The sequence below is a fragment of the Erigeron canadensis genome, chromosome 8 (assembly GCF_010389155.1).
Source record: "Erigeron canadensis isolate Cc75 chromosome 8, C_canadensis_v1, whole genome shotgun sequence".
Classification (NCBI taxonomy): domain Eukaryota; kingdom Viridiplantae; phylum Streptophyta; class Magnoliopsida; order Asterales; family Asteraceae; genus Erigeron; species Erigeron canadensis.
The window spans coordinates 41,017,938-41,045,603 of record NC_057768.1 but is presented as its reverse complement, the minus strand read 5'-3'; the positions used below and the strand labels follow the sequence as shown (position 1 = coordinate 41,045,603).

The 27,666-nt window shown below is 34.6% G+C and overlaps 4 protein-coding genes across 4 annotated transcripts; all 4 read right to left on the bottom strand.

Moving 5' to 3' along the window:
* Positions 1–1,490: 1,490 nt before the first annotated feature.
* On the bottom strand, positions 1,491–9,159 carry LOC122609783 (transcriptional elongation regulator MINIYO). Its single transcript, XM_043782725.1, has 11 exons — positions 8,893–9,159; positions 7,692–8,157; positions 6,949–7,395; positions 6,695–6,822; positions 6,180–6,364; positions 5,769–5,874; positions 5,433–5,693; positions 5,020–5,208; positions 2,775–4,946; positions 2,014–2,223; positions 1,491–1,802 (listed from the first exon to the last, which is right to left on the bottom strand). Exons 1-11 carry the CDS (start codon positions 9,088–9,090, stop codon positions 1,614–1,616), a joined length of 4,551 nt encoding a protein of 1,516 aa, XP_043638660.1. The 5' UTR covers positions 9,091–9,159; the 3' UTR covers positions 1,491–1,613.
* A 1,371-nt stretch (positions 9,160–10,530) lies between these two features.
* LOC122580461 (F-box protein SKIP23) lies at positions 10,531–13,099 on the bottom strand. The gene is made up of 2 exons (XM_043752732.1): positions 11,769–13,099; positions 10,531–10,784 (listed from the first exon to the last, which is right to left on the bottom strand). Exons 1-2 carry the CDS (start codon positions 12,948–12,950, stop codon positions 10,758–10,760), a joined length of 1,209 nt encoding a protein of 402 aa, XP_043608667.1. The 5' UTR covers positions 12,951–13,099; the 3' UTR covers positions 10,531–10,757.
* Positions 13,100–15,217: 2,118 nt separating this feature from the next.
* Positions 15,218–22,795, bottom strand: LOC122580560 (rop guanine nucleotide exchange factor 1). The gene is made up of 5 exons (XM_043752831.1): positions 22,152–22,795; positions 21,448–21,564; positions 20,805–21,343; positions 16,595–16,948; positions 15,218–16,018 (listed from the first exon to the last, which is right to left on the bottom strand). The coding sequence occupies exons 1-5, from the start codon at positions 22,468–22,470 to the stop codon at positions 15,656–15,658; spliced, it is 1,692 nt and encodes a 563-aa protein (XP_043608766.1). The 5' UTR covers positions 22,471–22,795; the 3' UTR covers positions 15,218–15,655.
* Positions 18,429–19,769, bottom strand: LOC122580561. Its single transcript, XM_043752832.1, has 2 exons — positions 19,254–19,769; positions 18,429–19,114 (listed from the first exon to the last, which is right to left on the bottom strand). The coding sequence occupies exons 1-2, from the start codon at positions 19,744–19,746 to the stop codon at positions 18,624–18,626; spliced, it is 984 nt and encodes a 327-aa protein (XP_043608767.1). The 5' UTR covers positions 19,747–19,769; the 3' UTR covers positions 18,429–18,623.
* Positions 22,796–27,666: the final 4,871 nt, after the last annotated feature.

Below are 27,666 nucleotides of genomic sequence, written 5' to 3'. Positions count from 1 at the left end.
CAGGTAAAAAGTAAACCACTAAAAAACATGAAGTTACATTAGTGGTCGTTTAGATTCCGGTTAACAATGACTATACAGTTGAAAGATAGACACATCATCTATTAGTAGTCTCCTTAAGTAAGGTTTTCGTTTTTTTGAATGTCTTTCATTCATCCAGATATGTCTGTATTGTCATTATACTTGTGCTTTAACGTATTGGTCGAATAATTTAGTTATACACTAAAATTACTAAGCAATTTAATTATCAATCTATATATCGCATGTTGTGTTAATCTAACTTAAAATTATGCATAATACCATTGTAATTTTCACACAATTATTTTTCTGATATATAATTGTGATAGCTTAGTATAGACTCCATATTTGTTTTTTAGTTCTTTATAAAAAAAGGTCGGTTTGACATCCGGTCCGTTTTTCAAAACATTGATTTAATTAAAACTTTATATGATAAAAATTCTATACAAAAATCCATATAACCAAATTTTATTCGTTGTATGATAAAAATTTTATACAAATATATAATTTAATAAAAACGTATTATATTAAAAAAAATTATCATAAAAACGTTAAAAGTTAATTTTAAAAATAGAAAAATGATGTAAAATATAAAAATATTAGTTTCCATAATTATATCATTAACAACATTAATTATTAATCTCTACAAACTTAAGTAAGCAAATAAGAATAATTTAAATTTATTAAAATATAAAATTCAATCTAAAAAAGTTGAATAAGGTATATGACATCATCATTTGATCTAATGACTATAATCAAAAATTGAGCTTTATATTTCTTCAATTATAGATTAAGGTTTCTATTTTATATATATATTTAGAGATTCAATTGAATCCATGTAATAGAATAATTGTTATGGTAAACTATAATTTTGAAACGGAGTTAGTAATAAATCACTAGACAAACTGACAAACAAATAAACAAATATATAGAGGTAATTTAGTCATTTCGCTGGACATAGATTCAAAGTTTTACTCCTTTAGAAAAAGTGGAACCACAAGACAATTCGTTATACAGAAGTCATTTCCACTTGGGATTTGGTTTAGTGTATAGCTAACATTAGCCTTAAGGATTGCACTTAATATTCATACAAAACTTATACTTTTCACATTAAAAATTCCCCAAGCAGAAGGACAATGACACTAGCTAACCAACTGAGAGAGTAAAATAGATAGATGAATTACTTATCTGAATTTTATGATAAATATATAACTATTTAATGCACATTAATTACAGCCCTTAAGATTGCCTTTAACAAAACTCTATATTTAATATACTAGAGCAAGCAATAAGGCAATAATCCTACCAGGTGATGGATTTTAATAATGATTGAATAATTAAATGCAAATTAAAATCTTAATTTAAACTACTTTCGGAATCAATTAGAAGTATCATCTTTCATCATCTACATTCTACAGGTTATGATCATCTGTCATGAAAAACAAGAATCCATGGCTCTGCATGTCTCGTTATCATTTCCAAAATTGCCGTTACTTTCAAAATCATAATGTTTCCCATATTCAACATAATCGTTCACGATTCCATAACATATTTTACATGTCATGCGTTACATGTTGCTTGTTGCCTCTACAACATAACTATTCGGTTTTTAGGAGAGCGCTCTTGAGCTTTTCTACTACACTCAAAAGGGTAGAATTCCTTTCACATGCTTCAGTCAATACTGTAAATCTCCTTGCTATCTCTAGACCCTGCAGTGACAAATCTTCTGCTTGATCTAGTCCTTGATAAGTTGTTGCCTTATATTTTATGAGTTTCACCATCATATCCTATCATTAGAGACATAAAAACTATAAGCCTGAATTTAAATGTACATTTTTTTTCACAACCTTTAAGAAATGAAAATTTCAAGACCAGGTGTATGCAATTGGAGGCGTGTACAGATCTTAGGTTGTTCCATATTCTATCTTAAGAACTCTTTATGCAAAAATAAGATGAAAAACAAAATAGATTAAAAGAACGTTGATGTAGATAACATACCTCATGCTCTGATTTTCGTGAGTAATCTCGGAGGATAGATTTGATCAGCTTATTTTGTAATGATTTTCTGTCACCAGCATTATTACCAAAAAAGAAGTATGATAAATGGTGAATAACCAGTGAGAACGCAACAGATTGTCTAGTTACTGATCTGTCTAGAGCACCAGAAACCCATGATTTTACATATGCTTCCAGAATCATTTCATCATCCTGTAGAGCTTGTATGTTAGATTTAAGATTATATTTCAAATAAGTAGCATTAGTATAACAGTATGTAAAATAACATAAACTCCAAAAAAAATCTGAGTTCAACATTTTAATTTCAACAAGCTTGCAGAAGTGCCAAAAACTATGGTGTATAACTGGTTTAGTTCAAAACTCCAAACTGAAGATGGCAATTTACTTATAAATGGGGTCAAATCGAGTTATACTGTCTTTCAATCTCAAACCGGCAACATAAAAAAAAAAAATAGAAAAACAAATTAACTTACATGGAACCAGATCTAAGTAACTCAAAATGTCTTTTGAATGTGTGAAACCTTCTAACTGACTGAACTTGGAAGATTTTATTGCCATTGAAATAATATAAGTTCTGTAATCGACTTATGGCCAAAAAGGTTTTGAATGAACCACCCAATCATTTCTGTTTCAGCCCATTACACAATTAGTATTGATTTGGGAGTGCTGAGACCCGTTACCCAACCTTCCCGTTATGCAATTCTCCTACAAGATAACAAGGAAAAAGAAAAAAGAAGAATTACCTCCAAAGGTTCTAGGTATCCTTCCTCCTGGGCTAAACATTTTTGTAGTGGTGGCAAAAGCTCAAGAGCTCTAACATTTGATAGTGCATTCCAAGCAGCAAGTCGAATTGGAGCTCCAACACAACGAAGTAAATATACTGAAATTTGCCTACCATATAACAAGTCACCATACGATACACCAGCAAAATTCTCCACAAGAGTTTCTATATATGTGGGATAACTGTCATGTATCTCCTTGTCAAACCTCAAAAGGTCAACACTATTATCCCGTCCAACTTCTAACACTTTTTTGTCAAGAAGTTGCCCATAGATCTCCTGCAAACTGCTATAAGTATCCCTGGTCTTCTCGTCTTCAAGAATTTCCATTCCGGAAAACAAAGTTACAGATAAAGCATGCAGTTTCCAGATAACTGGCACACTGCCAAGGGAGTATGTAGCAGAAGAAACATGACTTCCCATTGCTTCAAGACCTAAAATAAAGAACAGCCCACATCTGGTAAGTTCGAGGACATTTGGTTTGGCAGGAAGACCGGCCACTTTAGTGTAGTCAACAGTTGAGATTGGACTGAGGAACCAATGATCAGGTAGTGGTAGCCTCTGATGAGCCCATTCCGCCACCAAAGAACTGTTTGTGTTTGATGTGTCCATGTCTTCTTCAATGGTGTCAAGAGAAACTTTGGTCTTCTTGGAGGTTGCATGTTGATTAACTCTAGTTTTGATTTTTGACTTTGACTTCTTTACTTGCAACCATCGGTTCTTGAAGTGAGAAATTAAATTATCACTAAAAATCAAGTACTCTTCTTCTGTATATTGCCACCCAAATGTAAGGGAACGGCGAATGCCAAAATCAAGAAACTTGAGAATTTGAGGTTGTAGCAAGGTATCGATTATCTTCTCCATTATAGTTTCATCTCTGGGTCCCACAAGTAGACATAAGCCAAAAGCACTAGTTAGTCTCTCCAATATAGTATTTATCTCTTCGTTTGTGGGGTTTTCTTTATTTTCAGTAGGCTCATATAGAAAGACCTCAAGTAACTGCAGGACAATTCTTGCATCAATTTGGGCCATCAAAATGTTTAAAGACCAAAACCCGCCAGCGGCAGCCCCCCAGCCAACACCGACACCTGGAGCAGGACCACCTCTTCCAAACATCTCAACAGATTGCATTAGTTGAGCTGAAGAAGAAGTCAACTTCATGAAAGTTGTCAGTAAGGTTGTCATCTCAGATATAGAACTCTTTAACATGCCATCAGTAAGAACTTTATTGGCATCTTCTAACCTCTGGTGATCGATAGATGAACTGGTAATCTCAGTGTTAGTGTCGGCGAGCTGAATCAACTTATCAACTAAAACAATAACTTTTATTAACCAGTTAAGAACACATACAGAAGCCAATGATGTTTCTTGATCATTTTGATGCCTATATTGACATAGAAACTCAAGGAACGAACCACGTTCGCTCACTTGGGGAGAACTCAGAAGCCCGTTTTTGATTATTTGAAGTCCAATCTTTGGGACAAATTCAGGTAGCCATGGAAGATTTCCACATATAATAATGGAGCTATCCTCTGGAACCACGCTTTTGAGAACACCAAAAAGAAATTGCATAACTGACGATATTACCCATAACAGCGAAGTCATTCCTTCTTTCTTTATTCCTTTGGAAAATAAGCTAGATAGATATGGCTCAGTTTTCAGTGATACCCACTTAAGAGCTAAATCAATCATGGGACCGACATGGGTCCATCGCCAAGTATCCATGTCGTTCATGGGATCTTCTGTAGACTGGTCAACCTTGTGAGATTTTGAGTAAAAGTTTGGGAGTGTTCTAGTCAAGGCCTCGAGGACCAGATATGCTTCTTTAGTAATGGCGGCGAATTCAGGAAGAATCTTTTTTTCAGTTAGTTGGTCAAATATGGGAACATCTAACCAAATGTAAAGAACAGGAAACAGGTCTGAAAAGTCAGAGACACAATAGCCGTACTGGATGCAGACCTTCCACAAGCGTAACTGTTCCACCAGTAACGATGATAAAAGTTTAAATTTATCTGCTTTGATATTCCTCCAGTCATCAAGAGAAAATGCACAGCGATACAAATGCCACGTCAACTTTCGGAATATTCCATTGTTCACAAATTCTATGCATCTTTTTCTCTCTGATCGAGCCAGTACCTTTTATCATAAAAAGATTGAGAAAACATTATTGGTTTCATAATAACACCAAAAAAATTTAGAAGGAGCCTACCTTTATAAGGATAACAGACTTTATCTTTGAAAAATCAACATCCATTTGGTCTTTTGTTGTGAACCTCTGGACAATGACTTGAAGGAGCCTATCACATTTCATGATTGCATCTGCACATGTAGGGGAATGCCTTGCTATTGCAAGCATTATGTTAAATAGGCTTTCTTCCAAAGCTGCTGAAGGATCAGACTGCAAAAATAATACAGAAACAGTTTATCGTCAACTAAATTAGTTGCTTGATATGGTCCAACTATCATTATATCTTCCTTTCAGCAAAGCTTGTTAGCATCCACTAACAGGAAGGTGGGAAAACTCATTAACATTAATAGTGCTTCATACGTCTAAAACATATTAGTTATACAAATCTAAATCAGAAAAATGGCATTTTTGACCAAAAAGTCAATACTACCTACCTCCAATAGATAACGTATTCTTGGAAGGATACCCATTCTAACTAAACCAGCGGCAATATCCTGTGTAGCAACCACAATGTCATCCTTAATAGTATGTTCATCTTCAGCCTCGTCATCCCTCATAATCTTATCAAAAGGAAAAATATTGGATGGTTTTGTGTTGTATTTCCAAAAGCCGCCATGAAGAAAACCAACTTCAATCTTGGGTCTACTTCTAAATATGGGGGCTGTATAGACATCCTTATCATACATTCCAGTTTTCTGGATGCAAAAAGTATATTGTGAGTAATTATTAGATAAATTAACAAAGAAGAATTCACTTGTGTAACCTTTTACCTCAGAGATATCAAAAAACAGCTCATTTAATTCATAGCTCAGGACACACTGAATCACTCTTGCACAACCAGTAACCACAGAGTTATGGTTATCATCAAGACACATCCTACAAGTCGAATAAGAAATCACAAGTACGGGAATTAGCAGATAATAATAAAAAATGATTTTTGCTTCCCAAATAATGATTGCTAACAACTATCTATTACAATGCACGCACAAAAAGATAGATACAGTTTGACTTGTGAGATTGAACATGCCAGGATATACACACACACACACACACACACACACACACTGTATAAGTATTTGAACAATAAAATATATATTAAAGTGAAGTTGAACTTCTTAAAATGTGGTCACTTAAATAATGCTGGTGCTAGATGCCTAAGAAAATCAAATTCGTATATTTACCTGAGTGATAAAGCAAGTTCGGGTTCTGGACCTAATGCAAAAGCCCAAAGAGCCTCCCAGTCAACATCATTACTCTGATTGCTGAACTTCAAAGTCAAACCTTTCTGGTTTCCAAAGATATTATTTTGTGCTTTATAAAGAACAGCCGCCAGAAGATGCAAAGCAAGCGCCCGTTGTCCAGGAACCTAATATGTAGCATTAAACGCAAACTAGTATAAGATAATATTGCATGTCAAGGTTGATGAAACAGATCATTATTCCAAATTTTACATAATAAAAGAAGGTGTACGCTATCAAACAGACACCTTCCCTTCTACACATATTGGATAATTCACAAGTATTTGAAAAAAGTTGACAAATACAGTTTAAGTTTATCAAAATTACAGAAAGACTTGCATCGATTCTGTAACCTAACAAGCAGACTGCTTAACACTCTACGTCAAAAGAAGTAAGGGGCCTCGATGTGGGCGTGTACAAACTGAAAAGGAAGAAATATAATTAAAATATTGACCAACCACGCTTCTAGTGAGAGCCAATGCTTCTTTAATAGTGTAACCAAGAGCAGCAGGGTCACCCTCAGTTCTAAGAAAGTCACGTTCTGAAGCATTTTCAGGAGCATAACTAACCACAGCATTTGTATCACCTGGAAGAAGTTATATCTCATAAGCTAACATCTAGCTGTATAATAATAAACAACGATTGGATACATCAAGAGAAATTGTTTAACTTAATAGAAACAACAATCTCATAGAAAAAGGCACTTCAATACCTGGAAACTGACCATATTTGTTAATAACGTCTCCTTCCAAAGAAAATCTTAAATCCCTTGTGGCCTCGACATTTGTGCTCCAGATGTCCCACAAACTGCTAGCAGATGACTTAACTTCTGGCATCTCTTTACTCTCTAACCCCGTTTGTCTATGAAAGGGGTTTGTTATAACCCTGTTCTGACCATCATCAACAATCGATTCTTTCTCATATTTGTCCTGAACCGCTTCAGCAAAAGAACCAATGGCACCAGAGTTAATAGAACTTTTCCTAGCCATCTTGCTCTGCCCCCTCTTTTGCAATATCTTTATCAATTCTGGATTCATCTTCTTCATTATCTCAGCCTGAGCCTCTGCAATCTCGTCAGTAGACATTTTCTCCAACCGAGCACGATTTTCAGCATCGATCTCACTCTCTATACTTGTAGAACCCTTCTCAATGTCTAGACCTACAAAACAGAATTCAAAGTCCTAAGTAAAGCTGACAAAATGGGAAGGTAGGGTCGGGTTGATCCGCTAACACTTGATGTTTCGATTTTTGAAACTTTATATATAAGTCATGTATTAACACATCTATGCAATTATTTTATCTAAATAACTAACCAAATTTTTTTAAAAGAATAATTATAAGATTTGAAAGACTTTTAGTCAACTGTCAGCCTGTTTGACCCATTTGAATCACTTTCTTGGTAGCCAACTCGTTATTTTCACCTCTTAAATAACAAAACGGGTTATAACTTCTCACCTCTAGTCATACGTGATGTGTGCTTATTTAAGTCGCCCATATCTACCTTAACCTCTTTCTGAACTTCCACCTTCACATTTTCAGATATGTTCTCTGCCTTCTTGGCTGTCTGCATACCATGGTCAAAAATACGCAGGGAATCGTTGATACCAACATCACATATCATATCCTCATGGCTCTTTGCTACTTCTAATTTTGTGCTGCTTGATCCCTTCTTCACATCACGTGGTTTTCCATTACCATCAAACTTCTCTTCTTTGACATTATGCGCATATTTAGTTTCACCACCATTCATAAGCTCTTTCCACTCACTAATATCCAAACCTTTCTTCTGTTTCCTTTTTATAGGTTTAGCATCAGCCGCGACCAGATCAAAGTTAGTAAGATCTTCTTCATCTTCTCCATCATCATCATCTTCCTCATCTTTCCCATTAGTCCTCAAATTTCTACTTCTCGGAGCCCAATGCTACGAATAACAACATTTATATCAATTAATCTCTCTGAAAAATTTCTCAGTAAATCGACCAAACTTACTCCGAATAACAAACAAATAAAAATATATACCGTATCTTTTTTTCACAAAGAAAAAATAAAGAAACCATCTGACAGCATATATATCTTTCTTAATCACGAGAGAGTGTGAGAACTCAAAAGGTTATCTCAAACTTCCGTTATGCAACCATATGTTGCATATATAAATCATAATCTTGTGGCCAAAACACAGTGTACATTGAAACCCCATCTAACATCTACAAGAGCGAGGAAGTGCAACCATTTCCTGACAAGCATGGTTTTTTAATGGTCCACGCCAATATCTAAAGAACTTGTGCTACCAGTCTACCACTACAAAAGTCTTTCTTAAAAACTGTTCTTACATACTACTAGCATGGTCCCGTGCAACGTAGATGTAGAAAATGTGACAGCTTGTGATTGTTTGGTTTTTTGGAAACAAAACATCTTGTATTCTTTCGGTCCGGGTGATGTATTGTAATCCTATTGGAGCTCCTTAATCATGAAAAGGGGTGCGCTATATATAATAGTACGATAAATACTTAACTAGCATGATATTTGTCCGAATGGGATAACACATTAACAATTATAATCAAGAATATATTTTTTTGGTTGTCACCAATTAGATAAAATAAAGTTACAAGAATATAAACTAAAGAAGTAAGTAAGTAAGAAAGAAAGGAAAGGTTACAGGCCCGTGCGAACGGTGTCGAGCAACCGGGAATGGAAGAACAGTGAGCTGCGGTTGCGAAACCGTCTGGTTAAATTCTTTTTCGACAATACCTCCCATTACAAGTGAAGCTGCGTCCTTTTCACCTCCAAATGAAGGCATCTTCTTACTGTAACTGTTATTGGGTTTTTCCCCTTTTTTAGTGGCTGTTTTCTTCATTTTTTTTTATTGTTATTATGATAAGGAGAGGAAAGATGATCGTCGGAAGAGTTCCGGGACTGCGAGGGTTTTGACTTTTGACTGAATGAGAAACAGAGTTTCTTGTGTCCTATTTGGGTATTTATATCTTAACTTTTAGTTAAATATAACATTAGTCCCTCACTTTAGTTTTTAATAAAAAGTTCAAGATGGACTTTACAATAGAGATTTCTTTTATTTTATTTTTTAAAAGTTGTGTTAAAAGTGTGTTATTAGGGGTAAGGTCTGTCTACATCATACATTCCCCGTGCCTCGATTTTTTCCGGTATTGAGAATCGTTGTCGTTGTCGTGTGTTATTAGTTAGCATTTAAGGCTTTATAATGATATCCAATTAGACAGTATTGAAACTCAAACCATGATTCACGATCTCTCAGTAAACAAATATTATTCTCGAAAGGATACACTGAGAGAGACTCGAACATAAGACTCTCTAATAAAACCTTTCCCTACCCCATTTATAGCATACATTTTTTATTTAGTAAATTACATTCATTAACTCCTTAAATTACATGAATTATTTTACATCAATTATGTATCTTACTCGTCGTCGTTGCCATTATAAGTCGTCACCGCCGCATTGCGCTGATATTCATCTAAGTGTTGCAAATAGGTGGCCACTTGATCAAATCCAAATGGTTAAAAGATATTTGATCAACCCTTGATACGTAAACCAAAAAGAATTAAGGTATTTGACAAAAAAAATACTTGAAAACGGGATTACTTTGATTATCTTGTATGTTTGCGGATCAAAGATTCGGTCATTTAAAGTACATGGAAAATTTATCTGTATTATAAACCAAGCTAAGTAAATGAATCCGATATGTTTAACTACCCAAATTTCATTTTTTTTTTCTTCTCGTTTTTGGTATCTTTTCCAATAAATTTATATTCCTAGGTGAACGGTTTATGATGATTATAACTGCATCAGTCAAGTATTTGATTTATAACATTTGTATAAGAGGATGATAGAATAGTTTTGTCGGTTTTTGTTTTTCTTTTACAAATATCTATACTTCCTTATAAAGCAAACTAATTTTAAGTCATTAAGAACCTGAAAAGTCTAAAATGCCCCTCACCAGCCTTAATACATCTTTTTATACCCATCTCTACAGTTGGACTAAACTACCCCTGAATCTATCTCATTCTTAAAATAAAATTCGCCGCAACATGCGGGTATTATGCTCGTTTTCAAAACAAACACGATAAGTGAAGCCCCACAACTCAGAGTTCACACTTCCTAGTTGGATATGAATATCAAAATAAATATAACGAGAAAACTGAGCAAATTCAAAACTTCATTTGATAATAAAAACTTGAAATTCGGTTTTGGCTAAAAACTAAAAATCTAAAATTACAAACCAAACCGACAAACATTTGAATTTTCTTGGACCTAAAGCAAATAGCTGAAAGGAATGTAAAGCCATAAACAACCAGTATCAGCATACAAGTGAAAACGCAAAATTATTAAAATAAATTACAAAGATTAACATGAGAATTATTTTTCATAATCGAAAAATAGATGATCGGGTTTACACGCTGAGTAGTGCAGGGTCACGAGCCACGAAGAGCATATATACACTTTAATGTTTTGACTTGTGGCATTGAAAGTAGCCTTGCACGGATCTGATTAGATGTTAAGATGATCCAATCCATCCTGCAAGGTCATACAACAAACGTAAGTTAGTTCCCTTTAAGACAAGTTAACACAAACATTATAGGTGTTGATAATTGAAGGGAATCAAGAAACAAATGATTCAGTATACAAAGACGATGTGTAAATTGACATACTTCAACTTATACGCTTATAGCTAATGGGCAAAAAGTCTTTGTGCATACTTTTGCAAATCGACTATGGTTAGGACTGGAACCTGTGACTCTCTTGATCCCTAATGTGTAATCAACATTCTTGCAGGTAGATGAATAAAATCTTGAATCCCCAAAATAGAAGTTCAATCAAGACATTATATGACACGCAGAATTTTTACAAATTACTTGAAAAATTAAATGTTACACTGAAAATCCAAAATGTTGGAGCATTTATCCTAAAGGCCTGTATTGTGAACTCAAGGGAACAGTCACGAGATATCCCAATGTCAAGATAAGGAAGTGCTCAACAACTGAACGAAATTATTAGACCAGCTACAGAAGTGTATTATTTAGCAGCATCGAGTATGTTGGTTTTAGGGGATTTTTTTGTTCGAACTATACAGTTCACAGTGATTGACAAAACTATTTACGATTAATTTTATAATTATTAATGCCTTAATGGTCAAAACAACTTGGAAAAGCATCTAAAGAGTTGTTTTAGATATACGCAAAACTACCTATTTATCCCTAGCTTTGATCACCTAATTATGTTATTAGTGAATTATCTATATTTGATTCTCGAAGTCATGATAAACACTTCAAAAAGCACATATAAACACCCATCCCCAAACTAATCGGTGAGAAAACTAAAACATGAGTCATAAGGCATTACACAAAACAATCAAATTTAGTGTGCTAATATATTATTGCAAGCACCTTCAGAGTTCAATAGTTACTATATCAACTACATTGCAATCAGCTACCAACTCGCCCTACTTTAATCAATAATTCATCGATATAAAGACAGGTACAGTCAAACTTGAACACTTACTTCCAAAGCCGCGAGACTGGGATGAAGCCAAGAAGGCGGGGGCCAAAATAACTGAGAATAACCAGAATTATTAGGAATAGCCCCAATATTTCCATTCTCCAAATCAAACACACCAACCCCTTTACTCTTCATGGAACCATCGTCTTCCCTATTCTGCCCCGTGAAAAACACACAATTCCCTTTACACCCTGGAAACTCCTTGGCAGAAGCCGAAAACCCACAATTATCACCTAAAAACAACATCCTATCACCCAAATCTTTCACCTCAACCCATTTCTGTCCTTCAAAATCCAACTTATAAACCTCAAGTTTAACCGTTCGTTCACTCATAAAACAATCAAAATCCTCATAAAACTCATAATTCTCATCATCATAATCGAAATCATTCTCAGGTCCAACACTCAAATGCTTATCAACCATATACAAACCCCCATCCGACTCGACCAAAAACTTCTTATCCCCACCAAAAACCGACCCAGCCACAACTGTCAGCGACACCACTTCCCAATCAACAATCACAGTCCTACCAGTACTATCTACAGCATAAAAATCCCCATTATAAAAAATAACATCATCATAAGGGGAAGGCAAATCATTGATAATATTCCACTTTCTTTGGCCGAATTTCAACAAAGCCAATTTTCCGGAAACATGAATAGTCAATAAAACAAAAAACCCATCATTACCCAACCCGCAAAATGCAACCTTTTCCATATATAAACTAATAGAATCCCCAATTGAATTAGCATTAGGCCTATAACTAATATTTTGTAAGGCATATTCTTGGCCTAATTCTTGAACTCTAAAATTAATTAAATCAAGCGATCTAGGGAAATTGGGCAAAAGGGATATAAATTCAGACCCAATTAATGGATTCATGAGGTGGCCTTTTGTTGGGTTGTCTTTTTCAAACTTAATCATCCATGGCAGATTTTGATTATTATGATTTTGGGAATCAGGTGGTAAAGATATTCGGAAAATGGTGCGTTTGGAAAGATAGAAACCCCATGTGGTATCGGAGATTCCTGTGTTGGGGAGAATGGGGAAACGACAAGGCAAAAATTGAATTGAAGATCGCCATGAAGTGCAGACGGATCGGAATCGGAGAAGATCGGTTTCGGTAAGGAGGTGTTTGGATATGAGATCAAGGAGCTCTCGAGGGAGTTGGGACCAGTCTGCCATTTGTTTTTGGCTTTTGGTTAATGGGAATGGAAATGATAGACTTATGAAAACTTTTGGGGTTTGATTTTATATGATTTGGAGGTGGGGAAATTTAATGGATGGATGTTATTGTTATTGTTTTTGTTTTGTTTTGTTTTTGATGATGTTATGTTATTTTGATTGTGTTTGTGATGTATAGGATTGGGAAGTTTCTCTTTTGGGATTGTCTGTTAAAGACTATCATTATATGTGAACTCTAATTGAAATTGTAAAATAGAAAATTAATAAAAATAAAAGATTTTTTTTTAAATTCTATCAATCTAGACTTAAGAACAATCTAAGATTGTGCCATCAATCTTGTATCTTTATTGGTAGATATTTTTATTATATTTTATTGTATACAATTAGTTATAAATCTTATTGGTTTTTCTTTAATATCTTACATTTTATAATTTTTTTTATAAAAATATAAAAACATAATATTCTATATTTTTCAATTGCAAACATTTTAACATAAATTTAATTGAAAACAGGGCTATTTAAAAAAAAAGTATTTTTTTTGATAAATCATTTTAATATATTAAAAAATTGGTTTAAGTTGGGTTGTGGATGAGAGTGAAAATTTAAGTTAGATTGGGTTGTATAGGTGGAAGAGAGATAAATTAATTTTTAATTGAAAATCGGGTTAGATTGGTTCACTAATGTGGGTAGTGTAACAGCAATTAGACAGCTGTTGTTGCCCTCACATTCAAGGGAGATGATTATTGATTTAACATATGACAAACATGGGAATATTTATGAGAGAAGAATTAATACTATTAACAATATTTAATATTTCCCATTCTCTTTTATGTCATGACTCATAAACTCTCCCTTTTTCTTTTGTGTAATTGATTAGGACAATTTGTAGCACTAAAAATCAAATTGGTTGGCATTGGTGTTCCCCATCACGATCTCGAATGAAACTATCCATGGAATCGTGCGCCGTGTGAAACATAGTATTTGACACGCTTGTAAGATTCTTAGGTTGCAAAATGGTTTTAGTTAGAGCACCAATATGGTTAAGAACCCATTAAGATCCAAAACATATCGTCATTTGGTTTTTATTATTTATTAGGAAAAATTTATGAAAAATTTGTTTTTTTAACTACCAAATGATTTAATTGATAAAATGGCTGAATAGTTTATTATAGTCAATACAGTTGTTTATTTATTTATTATGTCAAAAATAAACAACTTTAAATTACTTAATAAATACGTATACTCACACATAAATGTTTTGTCAAACATCAGCATTCTAATGAAAAACCTAAAGCATCTTCGCCACTAAATTTATGTTTGCGTTGTGTGTCTTTTTCTTTTTTTTTTTTTTTGGGGGGGGTGGGGGGGGGGGGGGGAAACCAAGAAACCATCAATGCTGATTGTCATATCAATAATACCAAACCCGATTTCTCCTAATGCATAATACTCTTAACGCCATTTCCAATGACATTTACAGAAACCAGTCACCTTAGTAATACATCAGCAAACTATAATAGCACACTAAAATAATACCCTCAACCCAACATATCGAAACTTAATTTATACATGTCACATCATCATCATCCATATAAAACTAAATTACACGGTATACATACACATATGATTTAAAAGTAAGATAAAAAATCAAATTGACCTGACAATCTCAATTTGTCTTTAGTATGCTTAGGAGTAGGCATGTGCAGGGGTCAAAACCCGACCCGACAAAGCAACAAAATCAAATCCGTGACCTAGCCCCGTTACAGTCGGGTCAGTTTTGGGCGGGCTCAGTTCGCTTCTCAAGGAATTTTTGTTCTTTCACTTGTTAAAACCTGGGCGACCGGGACCAAAACCCGACGATCGGGTTCGGACGGGTCTGTGCCGGGTCACGGGTTTTCGGACAATTTGTTCATCCCTACTAGGAGCAAACTAAACAAGCGTATTGAATGTACAATGAAAGCATACTAAAGTTCGATATGCTGGACATACTAACCAAACATTTTGACCATTAGCGCATTGCCTAAGACTAACAAAAGGTATATTTGTGAACAGTTTATAAAATTATTTATACATGAACAAGATTCGATTTATGATTTGATGAGAAATGAACATTAACATATAATTTCCTTAGTTCGTGAATGTTCGATCTTAGACATTTTTTAAGTATTTGTTCTTTTAAGTGTTGTACATTCACACACATTAAACCCCTAAACATTATAAGGATTTGCTCTTTTTTCTTGTTGCTTTTCAGTTCAATAATACAAGGCTACTTTAAAATTTAGATGCCCCACTCAGATAAAATGAAGTTATTGGGAATCCACTTACCACAAAATATGGACAAACAGATCCTACAATGCTAGTTATGTCAAGAGCTTTAATTGACATGAGTGAAATGCCTAAGGGCGATTACTCATTGAATATTTCTGCAATTCTGCTACTCCTTTGCATACAAATATGCACAAGAGAGCAACGGAACCGCACCTAGCATATTTAATACATACTAGTATCAAACTGTATAATATAAATAACTTGCCCTGACAATAACCTGCTCGTGCTAAAATCATATGATGTTCATCTACTCCTTGTGTAAAAGAAGAAATGATAAAAACCTTGAATAACAAAATAAGCTATCTTCCTAAGGACCTGCACAGATATTAAAAATCAGCTGTCTTCCTTAGCTTCACAGATGGGACGACAGTGCCAATAACTTAATCACGCTCTGGAGCATTAGCAGGTACTTTGCCTGCAGCATATGTCCATGGCCTATCCGGATCAGCAACCTTGAGATGATTGTCACTGCTTATGGGGATTGGTGGAGATGAGCAGAATGTTGGAGTGGCAAACGGGGAGGAATAAGGGGAATGTTGGATTGAGAATGGACTAGGGGACATTCTCTTTTGAACGGGGCGGCCTCCTAAACCTCCTCTGTTGAAAATTGACAAAGATTCTGAAGCAACACAACGCTTGGCAGCATCGTCTACAAAGATAACGTCATCGATTCTTGCCATTATGTTAAACGCCAAGCTCTCCATAACCCTTGAGTAGCTTTCAAGAATAGAATGCCCAACATCCTGTAACAAGAATTCCATCAGATAGAGAAATAACACCGGGATATGTCGAATTAGAAGTGGCAAGATGGCAGTTGGGCTCAAAATGTTTCAAGCTGATATGAGTCCTTTTTACTTTTCAGTATGGGTTAACCTGTCAAAGCAGGCTAGTCCAGGTTGGTTTGATCCACAAACATCTCTTGCCCATATCTCAATAAAAAGAGAAAATGATAACTAGTTAATGTGTTAATCACGTTTATAGTTATAATATGATTACAACAGTAATCTAAATCTTCAAATGAATTGATTTAGGAGGTTATATGCACCAAAAAGAATTTAAGTTTGTGCAGGTTTCAAACCGTTTAACCCATTAAACATTTAAGCTATTTGCCTTGCTAATAAATATGATTGCCTGTTTGATTTGTTTACTTTAAACCACGATCTTCATAAGTAGCTGGCTTGAAATTGCCATCTCTAAATACCTAATGACTAATTATGTGCATGCATTGATCTTACATACAAAACTGTACAACAACAATCTGAAGAATTGCAATGTTGCATAGAGATATATTAGGATTTAGGATGGTCTTATAAGTATACCTTGTTATATTGGATTTTGCTCATATCCAATGAAGTTTGTGGAAGGCCAGGAAAACGAAGTCTCAAGCTATGTAACAGAGTCTCCGCTCTTAGTACCAGCGCACTGTTCTTATCATTATCAGCAACTAGGCCCTTAACCTTTGAACTCCATGATGAACGCTTTGCTTTTGAATGATTTGGATGCTTTTTAAGCTCTTTTAGCTTCCATGCATGGATGGCGGCCTCAACCCGGTTTGCTACTTCTAACGTATGATGCTCTGAAGACAAATCTAGACAATCAAGAAGACATTCTGGAGAGAACTTGTCTGCGGTTATGTAGCGGTAGATGATTTCACCCAAACACTCTTTTCCATTCTGCATCAATTTGGACCACAAAATATAAAAAGACAGCAAAATCAATTATTGTATCACATACATCTAAAGAACAATATGGGGAAAAAACATGTCTTCCTTTAAAATTGGAAGCTGCCCTAGACAAGAAATGTCAGAAAAGTGTGTTGCAGATCAAATTTGAACTTTGGTTGTTTTTTTTTTATTTTAATCCAGTATGCAACATAAAACCCCAATCCAAGTCTTTGATACATTCTTAAATACAATATTAGGACTGTCTGTATACATTGTCATAACATCTATTGCTTCAACCTATTTTTACTTTGCTCCAGACCAAGATAATATTTTCATCTGGTGGAATATAACCTCAACACATTATTTCCGAGATCCCAAAAGAACTTGACAATTTCCAAAGTATAATCATATATTTACATCCGAGTCAAAAAGACTCTCCCTCCCTGCGTAACCGGGATAGGGAAAAATCTCACGTGTGTACCTTCCTTTATAACAAGGGGGCTCTAAAGTCTAACCCTAACTCTCAAAGCATAATGTATTGAGATAGATTAACAGCCGGAGGATGAACTTTTCAGTATATTTTCAAACTTTTAAACAGATGGTCTTTCACATGGAACATGCTTAATATCCTAAGACATACTGTAATAAATAATCATCATTGATGTGACCATATAAAAGTATGATATTCTACACCATCCAGATAAAATTTGCAGTATAATTATCTATGCATGTCACATTTCAGTATATCATGTCAGTCTTGCAGTCTAGTTCCCAGATAACAACCAGAACGTATATATTGAGACTCAAGTAGGTAGAATAATGATTGTAAAAGTACACTAGACTTTAACCACAAAAAGCTGGTGCATCTAGAACCGATAAACCACACAGTGCTGACCAGCAGCCTGAAAAGAAAAATACAGCACATTTATAGTTTTATACATACCACTCCACCAACCATCATCCTTGTCACTACCTAACCTAGTATCAATTATACTTGAAAGGCTAATGCATTGCCACAAGCATACAGAAAAAGAAAGAAAAATATCACATTAACATCTTTTAATTAGACCAAGTGACTTTGCATACACTTTTCAACCTCTTCTCCAATTCCCAAGCAGCAGAATATGGCTGCCATTTTGTAAAGGTGAAAATCATACAAACAAGTAAACAAAATACAAAGGACAAGTCTTGTATTTGCCACCATGGGTCACATTATCTAATACTATAGTTGTTAAGGGTGGGGGGAGGGCTTCCCCACTCCTCCCCTCCCCTCCCTGATTTTTCTTCTCCTCCCCTCCCCTCCCCTCCCCGAAACCTAGGAGCACTTCACCACCTCTCCCCTCCCCTCCCCACCCTTTTCTATTTAATTTCATTTCTATTTATTTTTAAAAGTAAAACATTTTATTTAATAAATTAAAACTAATACAAATATGAAATATAAAACAAACAACAAAATAAAACATCAAAGTACAATATTAAACGAAACGACAACACAATACATAAATAAACTAGCGATCGATGCCCGGGATGAATGTGCGATGAATATGGTCAATGAGATCCATCTTAAGATCCTCGTGAACGTTTGGGTTCTGTATCTCAAACAGTCGTTCATCCGATGGCTGTGGCGCAACAGGGGGATCTGGAATGTAATCAGGACTTATAGCGTGGTCCTCGTCTTTTAAAATCATGTTGTGAAGAATACAACACGCATACATACGGGTTTCTTCCATTTGTCTTGCCGGTTCTCTAAGTATTTTCCATTTTTTTTTATAATACCAAAAGCTCGCTCCACATCCTTCCTTGCAGCCTCCTGTGCCTTAGCAAATTGAATCCTTTTCTCACCGGTTGGATAGGAAATCGTTTTCACAAACATCGCATATCTTGGGTAGATCCTATCCACGAGAAAATACGGGTACTGATATTCAGTTCCATTTACAGTGAATGACACCAACGGTGCTGTGCCGTCTTCAAAAGGATTGAACAAAGGAGATTGGTTCAACACATTAATGTCGTTGTTTGAACCGGCAACACCAAAGTATGCGTGCCAAATCCAACAATCCTGTGATGCAACTGCTTCAAGCGATATCGTCGGCCCGTGATGATCACCTCGCGTGTACTGGTCACGCCAAGCTACTGGACAATTATCCCAACCCCAATGTGTACAATCAAGACTCCCTATAAACACGTAAAATATATATATATATACATTATTAACTAAACTACGTAATATATATATATATACATTATTAACTAAACTACGTAAAATATATATACATATATACATTAAGTAAATATATATTAAGTATAGATATACCTAACATGCCGGGGAAACCATGATAAGACGCATGATGATCAAGAATGCGTTGCGTATCAGTACGCGTTGGCCTACGCAAATATTCATGCCGATACAACTTAATGACTCCATCACAAAAAGCATTAAGGGTGTCACGTGACGATCTTTCCGACATATTTAGGTAATCATCTAAACTGTCGGGATTACTACCGTATCCTAACTGGCGAACTGCAGATGTGCATCTCTGTAAAGCCGAAAACCCCCATTTACCACGAGCGTCTATCTTCCTTTGAAAATAACTAAAATTGTTTTCCAAATCTGAAGCTATCTTCACAAACAACCGTCTACTCATACGAAACCTTTGTCTAAAAAAAGTCTCATTAAATTTCGGTTCCTCGGCAAAATAATCTCGAAAAACACGGTTGTGAGACTCACTGCGATCGTCGCGTCTTGTATACGTTCTTGAAGAGGAGGCAGTATCACGGACATCTTGTTGAATCGCATAATGTGCCATTGTGAATAGATTAATATACCGTTCCGTCTCGTCGGATGAACTCGAGTCCGATTGGAGATTTGGGGGTGTTGGGTCGTGATTGTCAAGAAATAAAGGATTGTTGAAGAAAGGGTTCATGATTCCGAAAATATAGATATATGTGTGTGTGATTTGTGTGTTGAAAGAAAAAAAAAAAAAAAAAACAGAAATGCAAAAAGGGAGAAACAAGGAAAGAAAGAAGAAGGGAAGAAGAAAGAGAGAGAGAGACGTTGGAGTGTGGGCCCCATTTCTTTTTTTTTTTTTTCTTTTTCTAACGGTCAAATACTCGGCACCCAAACCGGCACCACGGTGCCCAGTCCACTCCCCACCCAACCGGTACCGGAGGGTCGGGGCGGTGTGCCATCCGGTACCGGCCCGGTACCGGTCGGTGCCTACTCCCACTCCGTCTGGCCTAAAAGTTCTAACTAAGTTTTGCTGCAACAGCAAACAACATATGAAGGGTGTATGTGTATCTAAATCAAAAGGGTAAATGGGTGGGAACCCTCTGGTCCCATGTACTGTCGTGGTACCCATAGCGCACACCGCATAGAACTCACGCCCGGTGACTCACCATTCTCACACATGATCACAAAATATAGTTTCTCCAATTGACTTTGGCAAGATTTGAACCTGTGACTTGCAATCTTTATCTGTGGGACCATGTGGTCACATGGTGGTGGTACCAATTGATCTATGATCAATTGATTGGGTGTATCTAAATCAAATATCTAGAATTCATCAACCACTGTTTGCCTCGCTTGTGACAACAAAAAGTAGAGGCAAAGATTATGATAAGTTGCATACACTATATCGGACAAACAAAAAATCAAGTTATCCATTATGTTGTAGGCACTTAAGTGAAATTCACTAAAAATAATTTTAAATCTACTTTCCTGATACTTGAAACTACTAACATATAAAAATTGACATGGATATAAACGCCATTTGAAAAAAGGAAGTTACTAGTAGACAGTAGCTAAATCGGGGAGTCGAAGATATCACTAGGAGGGGAAAAAAATCAAATGTGCTTGAAATCATACCTTGGGCAATGTTTCCAAGTAAGCACTTGGTATCTCCATTTCAGCAAGTACATTGTTATTTATAGCCAAGGCTGCCTTAAGTATCTGATTTGTGCAGTCCCTGCACTGCTGTAACTTCTTTCTGGAATCCTCTGATAACCCCTTGGAAGGAACTTTCGGATATGGTAACCACCACTTCTCTTCCTGCCTAATTGAAGGCCTTGGTTCTGAAACACTTGATGAATACGCATCACAACCGTCACCTTGAGCTAAAACTATCCCACGATCAATATAAAAAAACTCCCTATCGCAAAACCCGTCAAGCATACCAATTAACATAGCATCAAGTTTCTTCAAAGCAGGGAGATTCATATGCAAGTCATCGCGCGGATGTGGTACCATTACTTCATACGTGCCTCCACCAGGAAACTGTTGTATCGAAGGCACAAGCTCCACAATGGAATCACTTACAGATAAAAGCCATTCCATTTCCCTTTGCCACATTGACTTCTTCTGCTGCGCCAATGGCTCCAACCTCCACAATTCCCCAAACACAGAAGCTGTCGTTTTTCAATCACAAACGAATTCCAATTAGAAAACAATACTACATACAAATTTCCACAAAGGTGCATACATATATAAATACATACATATCGGCACTAACCAGATAGATTTGTTATAGCATTTGAAATCGCTAAGGCTGTACAAACTCCTTTTCCCCCTCCAGACATGTCTTCTCCAAGAAGCAGCTTAGCAAAACGTTCCTTCATCATGTCAACCTCTGTATTCCCACAAACATATGACCACAAAATTAAATAAACCCACCACATCAATAAAGTGAAACATTTCCAAATCCACGGCAAACTATTAAGAAATGTTTCGCACTTTACACATTTCATATTTATAAACATCCTTCTGTATGTATTGAAGTATTAAACTTCTAATTCTTACTCCTGTAGTTATGTATCCCAATTCCCATGACCTCCTCATCAGGTCACCAAATTTTTAACAATATGACAGCCATATACACTGCCACATCATCCTAATAGGAGTGACCTCACCAGTTTACATGTTATAAGAGGTCAGATACATACAATAGGAATATCTAACAGTTTTATAAATTGGACATATTTTTGTTCAAATACATATAATAGCAAAATGTGTAATATTCAACACCTAAATGGCTACACTCAGATAATTTGCCATTAAATCTAATAAAATCAAATTTTGGTTTTAATATAACTATGTCCTGTACATACAGATCATATATATAACTAAAATGTATAAATAAAATAATAACATAATCACATAATATAAAAATACTTCATTCACGTATACATATACATATAGACAGATACGGAGACAAACCGGATAAATCGGAGACAGGTTTTTTAACAGGTTGCTGTTTCTTTTCCCAAACGGTGACGTCATCATTGGCGCCAAACAAGAACGGAAAGATAGGATCGGTGACTGAAAGTGTACGGAACGGGGACGACGTTAAGGAGCTGGAAGCGGCGCCACCGAGATTGTAACGGCGGCCGGAGAAACTACTGGAGCTTTCAGACTCGCTGACGTCAGCACTGAGACTGTAACTAAAATCACAACATCTGTCACTGGTAGCATTTGTATCGGTTTCTTCTACCTCTTTGGATATAGATGATACAGGTATAGATACAGTGGCGGCCATAACATAAATAAATAAATTATAAATTAATAAATTATGGTTAAAGGATTTGATGAAATGATTTATAGATTAGAAGAAGATGTAATTAATTAGTGTGTGTGTGTGTGTGTGTGTGTGATGCATTTTTATGAGAAAGAAATTTGGTGTGAAATGTGGTTGTGTGGATATGAGTACAGACAAAAGGACTGTGAAAATACGGATCGATAGGTGGTGGTGAGGGTGATGGTGGTGGTGGTAGTGATGGTGGGTGAAAAAAGATGATGTAAAGCTGTAAATTTGCAGGATGAAATGCAGACACCACACGTTACACACAACAGAATTGAATTTTACAGCAGACAGTAGTTTCTTCTACATGGGGACCTAAATTTTTCTACAAATGCCCCTCAAACTTTAATGTTTATTCACATCCTACAGTTTGTAACGATGTTTTCGCTAATTTTTTATTTACAAACAACATGACCCAATCCTTTAAACCGAAATACCGTAAGGTGAAATATAGATAGTCTTTGACTTATAAATTTTTTAATTTATAACTACATAACATTTACCCAAAATATCATTAAAATATTTTTTAATGCTACACATCCAAACTACTTTTCTTATTTATTATTTTCATTTAATATACTTATAACACTATTAATAAAAACGATAGCAAGTACCCGCACATTGTAGCGGTGAGACGGTGAGGTGATAAGTCATGGAGTGTGATAGGTTATTAAACGTGATATGCCATAAAGTGTTATAGCCAAATGCGTTAGCCGTACGGGGGGCTCCGCCCTCGGATTTAAAAATTCGTCGAAAGTATATCGAATGACATTTCTAATGAAAGAGCATTAAATTTTAAGAAAACCCATATAGTTTTTATAAATTATCGATGTACGGTTTTTGAGATAAAATTTTTTGAAAGAATTAGAAGAATAAAATAATTTATGGAGGAGAGAGAAAGTTATAGGCATTGATGTATGTCACATCATGCATTATCATGTGTACATTGTTGAAACTGAAAGTTGAAACCTTATTTGCTTTATAATATAGTATAGATATATACAACATACTTCCTTTAACCTTTAAAATAGCTACTACACTACGCTACCCTTTTTACATCATTAATTTTACATTATTAATCACACCATTACCGCACCATTGTCACCCGTCGCCGTCACTATCACCGCATTATGTAGATACCCCTCTCGTTTTAAATAATGTGAAGTAAGAATCTAAATTTGTAAGTATATATATGAACTTGTCAAATTAATCAACTATATTATTATCTCAACCTAGTAGCTAATTGTCATCAAATAATGCACTTCATTGTCTTAAACTTCACAAAACTAATGAAGTCACATCCTATTAGGTTGACAAGTATATTTTGATTTCATGTTCGAGGATTGTGTTAAACATTGGTTTCACGACCGCTAACCACCTCTAAGATGGCTTGATATTTATTATCACAAACTTATGTAAATCAGCTTCAAGTTTGAATTTTATTTAATATTAATATTGAAGGTGGTCAAATAGGAAATAATCACATGTTAGAAATCAATCACCAGCTATTTGTATTGAAGTAGATAATACTAATTTTTCTCAAATATTTTGAATAGGTTTATCCTTAAAATAAACACATTTGCCATAACTAAGAGAGAAAAGGATGCTCAAGCAGAATCCGAAATTTCCAACCACTCCTGTTGTTAGAAGAAAAGCTACACTGTAGCCGGTGAGCAACATGAATAAGGTATTTAAATTTTGGGAAAATGATCTGTACTGCAGACTTTACCTAAGCTTAGGTACTGTCACTTTAAAAAAGTTATAAATTAAACCTTTGAATTTGATAAACATACATAGCCCCCTAAATTTTACATAATCCCCCCTGCTTTACCTAAGATAAGTACTGCATACTTTACCTAACCCCCAGTTTTTTGCACACACTTTCAATTGAAAAACACAATTTCAAGTTGGCTCTTAGGGTTGTGCTCAAATTAGATTTTGTGTGAAAAACATGTTTTTACCTGCTAAAACTTTTCAACAATACGTTTTGTCTCCAACTAAACACGATTAATCACTTTTATAGACACACATATTTTTTTAATTATTTGCATTTTGCAAATGTTATAATTTGATAATTGATTTAAAACATAATTCCAATAATGCAGTTTTTTTTTCTAATCTATAATCGATAATATTGCATGTGTCTATTAAGTTACCAACCTCACTTTGAATTTTTCACACCAACAAAACATTTTAAGAAGTTTAGTCGAGGACTATATCAGTATTTACAAAGTTAAAAGAAATGAAAATGGATTTTCATGATTATGGTATAAAATTCACACAATTCTTATAAATTATGTCATCCTAAAGTGAAAATGGATTTTCACAATGAAATAATTAATTTAGGTTTTTTTCACACCAACCAAAAATATACGGAGTATGATTTTTCCAAAGGATATCGGAGCTTGTTGGTAAATAAGTTAACAAGTAACTTTGGGTACAAATATGGGGTTAGTGGCCCAGGGAAAAAAAATAAAGAAACGGCGTTAACGGAGAGACTTAACGTAAGGAAAGAACATATCCCTTTTTTATTGTCGTGTGGGTGGGGAATGGGGATGGTGTGGTCATGATGTCCCCCTCTTGGGCTCAGTGACTTGGCACATGTGGACCTGACATATCCCCAATCTCATCAAAACGTGAACATTTCGGATCCAAAGAAGTGATATATGATTCAATATTCTTCGCTAGGTCTTCTCCTACCTCGAAGTCTCGAACACTTTGTCAAAAAGTCTAAATTTATTCTTGTTATACCATCAAACATACTAAATCACTATTTTCTTTAACACACAATTCTGGAAAAAAAACCTATAAAACTATGTCATCCTAAACAAAGAACACTTGAGTTTAAAGTCTAAACTAACTAAAACTAAATAGACAATACTTATAAAACAACAAAGGTCCAAACTTTTTTTTTAACAACTATGATTTTATTGAAAGATGTTTCGGCGAGGCATCTAAGCAATTAAATATTACAAAACAGTTACAAAAGCAACGAAGGATTCGATAGTCATATCGACCAAGAAAAGCTAGACTTTATATCCTGATTAGATATCCAACAATGTGACATATAAACAATGGACTGAAAAACATCACCGCATGAATCATTAATGCCCCTATAAACAACTTGATTTCTATGATTCCAAAGTAACCACCACCACACCAAACAAAGGTCCAAACTTAATGCCACTACAAATATAACTCAGCTACAGTATATCCAAAATCTTGATACAAGTCTCAAAAATCTAAAGATCCTTTAAAGTTCAAGTAACTTTATAGGTAAAGTTATAATAATTTTGACCATTAGATTAATATTAACAATTAAGATTTAAAGATGACTTTTTTATTTTAACAATTGATTTTAATCCAATAATAAAAATCTCATAATTTAAAGGATCACGCTTCTCAATTATCAATAAAATAAATATGTACATTTATTTATTTTTCGAATAAAGTTTGAAGTTATGGATGTTTACATGTTATATGGATAACCTGTCGAGTCTTAGTTATCACCTTATAATACTAATAGAAACAGAATAGTACATAACATGTTTCAGATGTAAAGTCAAAATGTGATAAACTGCACAAGTTTAAGCTCTCATCAAACTATCTTCAATGGGGTAACACGCAATGCGACAGATGGTGACAATTAGGGACGAAGCCAAAACTTTTTTTGTGAGGGGCAAATTTAAAAATCTCTTATTATATTTATTAGAGTCATCTTTGAGGGAAAAAAACTTTTTAAACAAAAATTAACTCTCAACGGAGAATTTAGAAAAAATGGACCCTTAAAATAATTTCGTCTGGGTGCCAGTTATGAGAACATCTATCTTTAACTTGAACATTGTTCTTTGCAATTTTAGAGCATGTGATAAATTTTGATACAATTACCCAAACAAATAAAACACTTTTTTCAACTTCGTTAAAAATCAAAATAACCGAATATTTTTACTTTACCAATAGAAGATTTTATCTCAAAACTAATGCTCGCAACATAAGTTACATACTTCCAAAGAAGAGGCTTATGACAGCGATTGACATTTGTATTTATAATGTATTTTTTGTTTATTGTTACGAGTATTATTTAGGAATAAAACTAAAAATATACCTATAAAAAATTACATTGTACCAAAATTGGAATGGGGGCAGTTGCCCACACTGCCCCATTGTGGAGCCGTCCCTGGTGACAATGGTGATTTCAAATTGTGTAGGTACTTGATGTAAACAATTTGATTTAAAAGAGGTAATACTGATATTTCATAATATAATGGACTGATAGTATAATTTAATATTAAAGATTGATGATGATTTAATTAATTAAAGGGTAGTTCGCTAAATTCGTGTGTACTATTTTGTTTTAACTTTCAACATTTTTACTATAATTTTTATATATATTAGTATAGATTAAGGGTAGTTCGCTAAATTCGCTTGTACTATTTTGTTTTAACTTCCAACATTATTACTATAATATTTGTTTTAACTTCCAACATTATTACTATAATTTTTATATATTAGTATAGATATATAGAAGTATAGATATATCTCACACTTGAGACTATATGACCATATTAGATAGTAGAGTATTACATGAGTAATTAATTATGCTCAAAATTATAATCTACGTATTTAAGTTTTAAGAGATGAGTTTTATGGTTGGTCTTCTCTTTTCCTATTTTTTCAAAGTATCAACTCTCTAGAATTCTAGATTATGCATGCAAAGATTAAAATGTCAAAAACTTATAAATTATATTACTAATAATCATTTCCACAGCATACATGAGAAAGGCCCGGGTCAAGCCCACCAAAAAATGGACATGAAGTAAAGACCCATTTATACCCAGTTGCGAAAAAAAGATATGGCCCAACAAAGTCCTTAGTAGTGAATAACAAATCATCTTTACTTTATCCAAGTCTTTATAGCCCAAAGTACAAGGGATTATGAATCAGAATCACCTCAACAATCTATCAAGTATCAACGTAGATCATTTTAAAAAGACAAATTATTTTAATGATTAATCGGATATATCAATGTTTATTTAAGACCGAAATGAATAACGGGGTGTACATTTTGGCCGGAATACAAACCGAGTCCCTCATAAAATATAAAACAAAAAAAAATCATTTTCACTCGGCACGACCTCCCAAAAACCAATTCCA

What these genes read in the sequence shown, in the direction of transcription:
- LOC122609783 (XM_043782725.1), bottom strand. Translation starts at nt 9,090, where the DNA reads ATGAAGAAAACAGCCACTAAAAAAGGGGAAAAACCCAATAACAGTTAC. An exon ending in CAAATATGGTCAGTTTCCAG is followed by an intron (nt 6,823 to 6,948) that starts GTATTGAAGTGC and finishes AACTTCTTCCAG; the next exon opens with GTGATACAAATGCTGTGGTT. An exon ending in AGTCTGTTATCCTTATAAAG is followed by an intron (nt 4,947 to 5,019) that starts GTAGGCTCCTTC and finishes TTATGATAAAAG; the next exon opens with GTACTGGCTCGATCAGAGAG.
- LOC122580461 (XM_043752732.1), bottom strand. Translation starts at nt 12,950, where the DNA reads ATGGCAGACTGGTCCCAACTCCCTCGAGAGCTCCTTGATCTCATATCC. An exon ending in CCAGTCTCGCGGCTTTGGAA is followed by an intron (nt 10,785 to 11,768) that starts GTAAGTGTTCAA and finishes ATGACCTTGCAG; the next exon opens with GATGGATTGGATCATCTTAA.
- LOC122580561 (XM_043752832.1), bottom strand. Translation starts at nt 19,746, where the DNA reads ATGGCACATTATGCGATTCAACAAGATGTCCGTGATACTGCCTCCTCT. An exon ending in TGGTTTCCCCGGCATGTTAG is followed by an intron (nt 19,115 to 19,253) that starts GTATATCTATAC and finishes ACGTGTTTATAG; the next exon opens with GGAGTCTTGATTGTACACAT.
- LOC122580560 (XM_043752831.1), bottom strand. Translation starts at nt 22,470, where the DNA reads ATGGCCGCCACTGTATCTATACCTGTATCATCTATATCCAAAGAGGTA. An exon ending in TGCTATAACAAATCTATCTG is followed by an intron (nt 21,344 to 21,447) that starts GTTAGTGCCGAT and finishes GAAAAACGACAG; the next exon opens with CTTCTGTGTTTGGGGAATTG. An exon ending in GCAAAATCCAATATAACAAG is followed by an intron (nt 16,019 to 16,594) that starts GTATACTTATAA and finishes TTCTTGTTACAG; the next exon opens with GATGTTGGGCATTCTATTCT.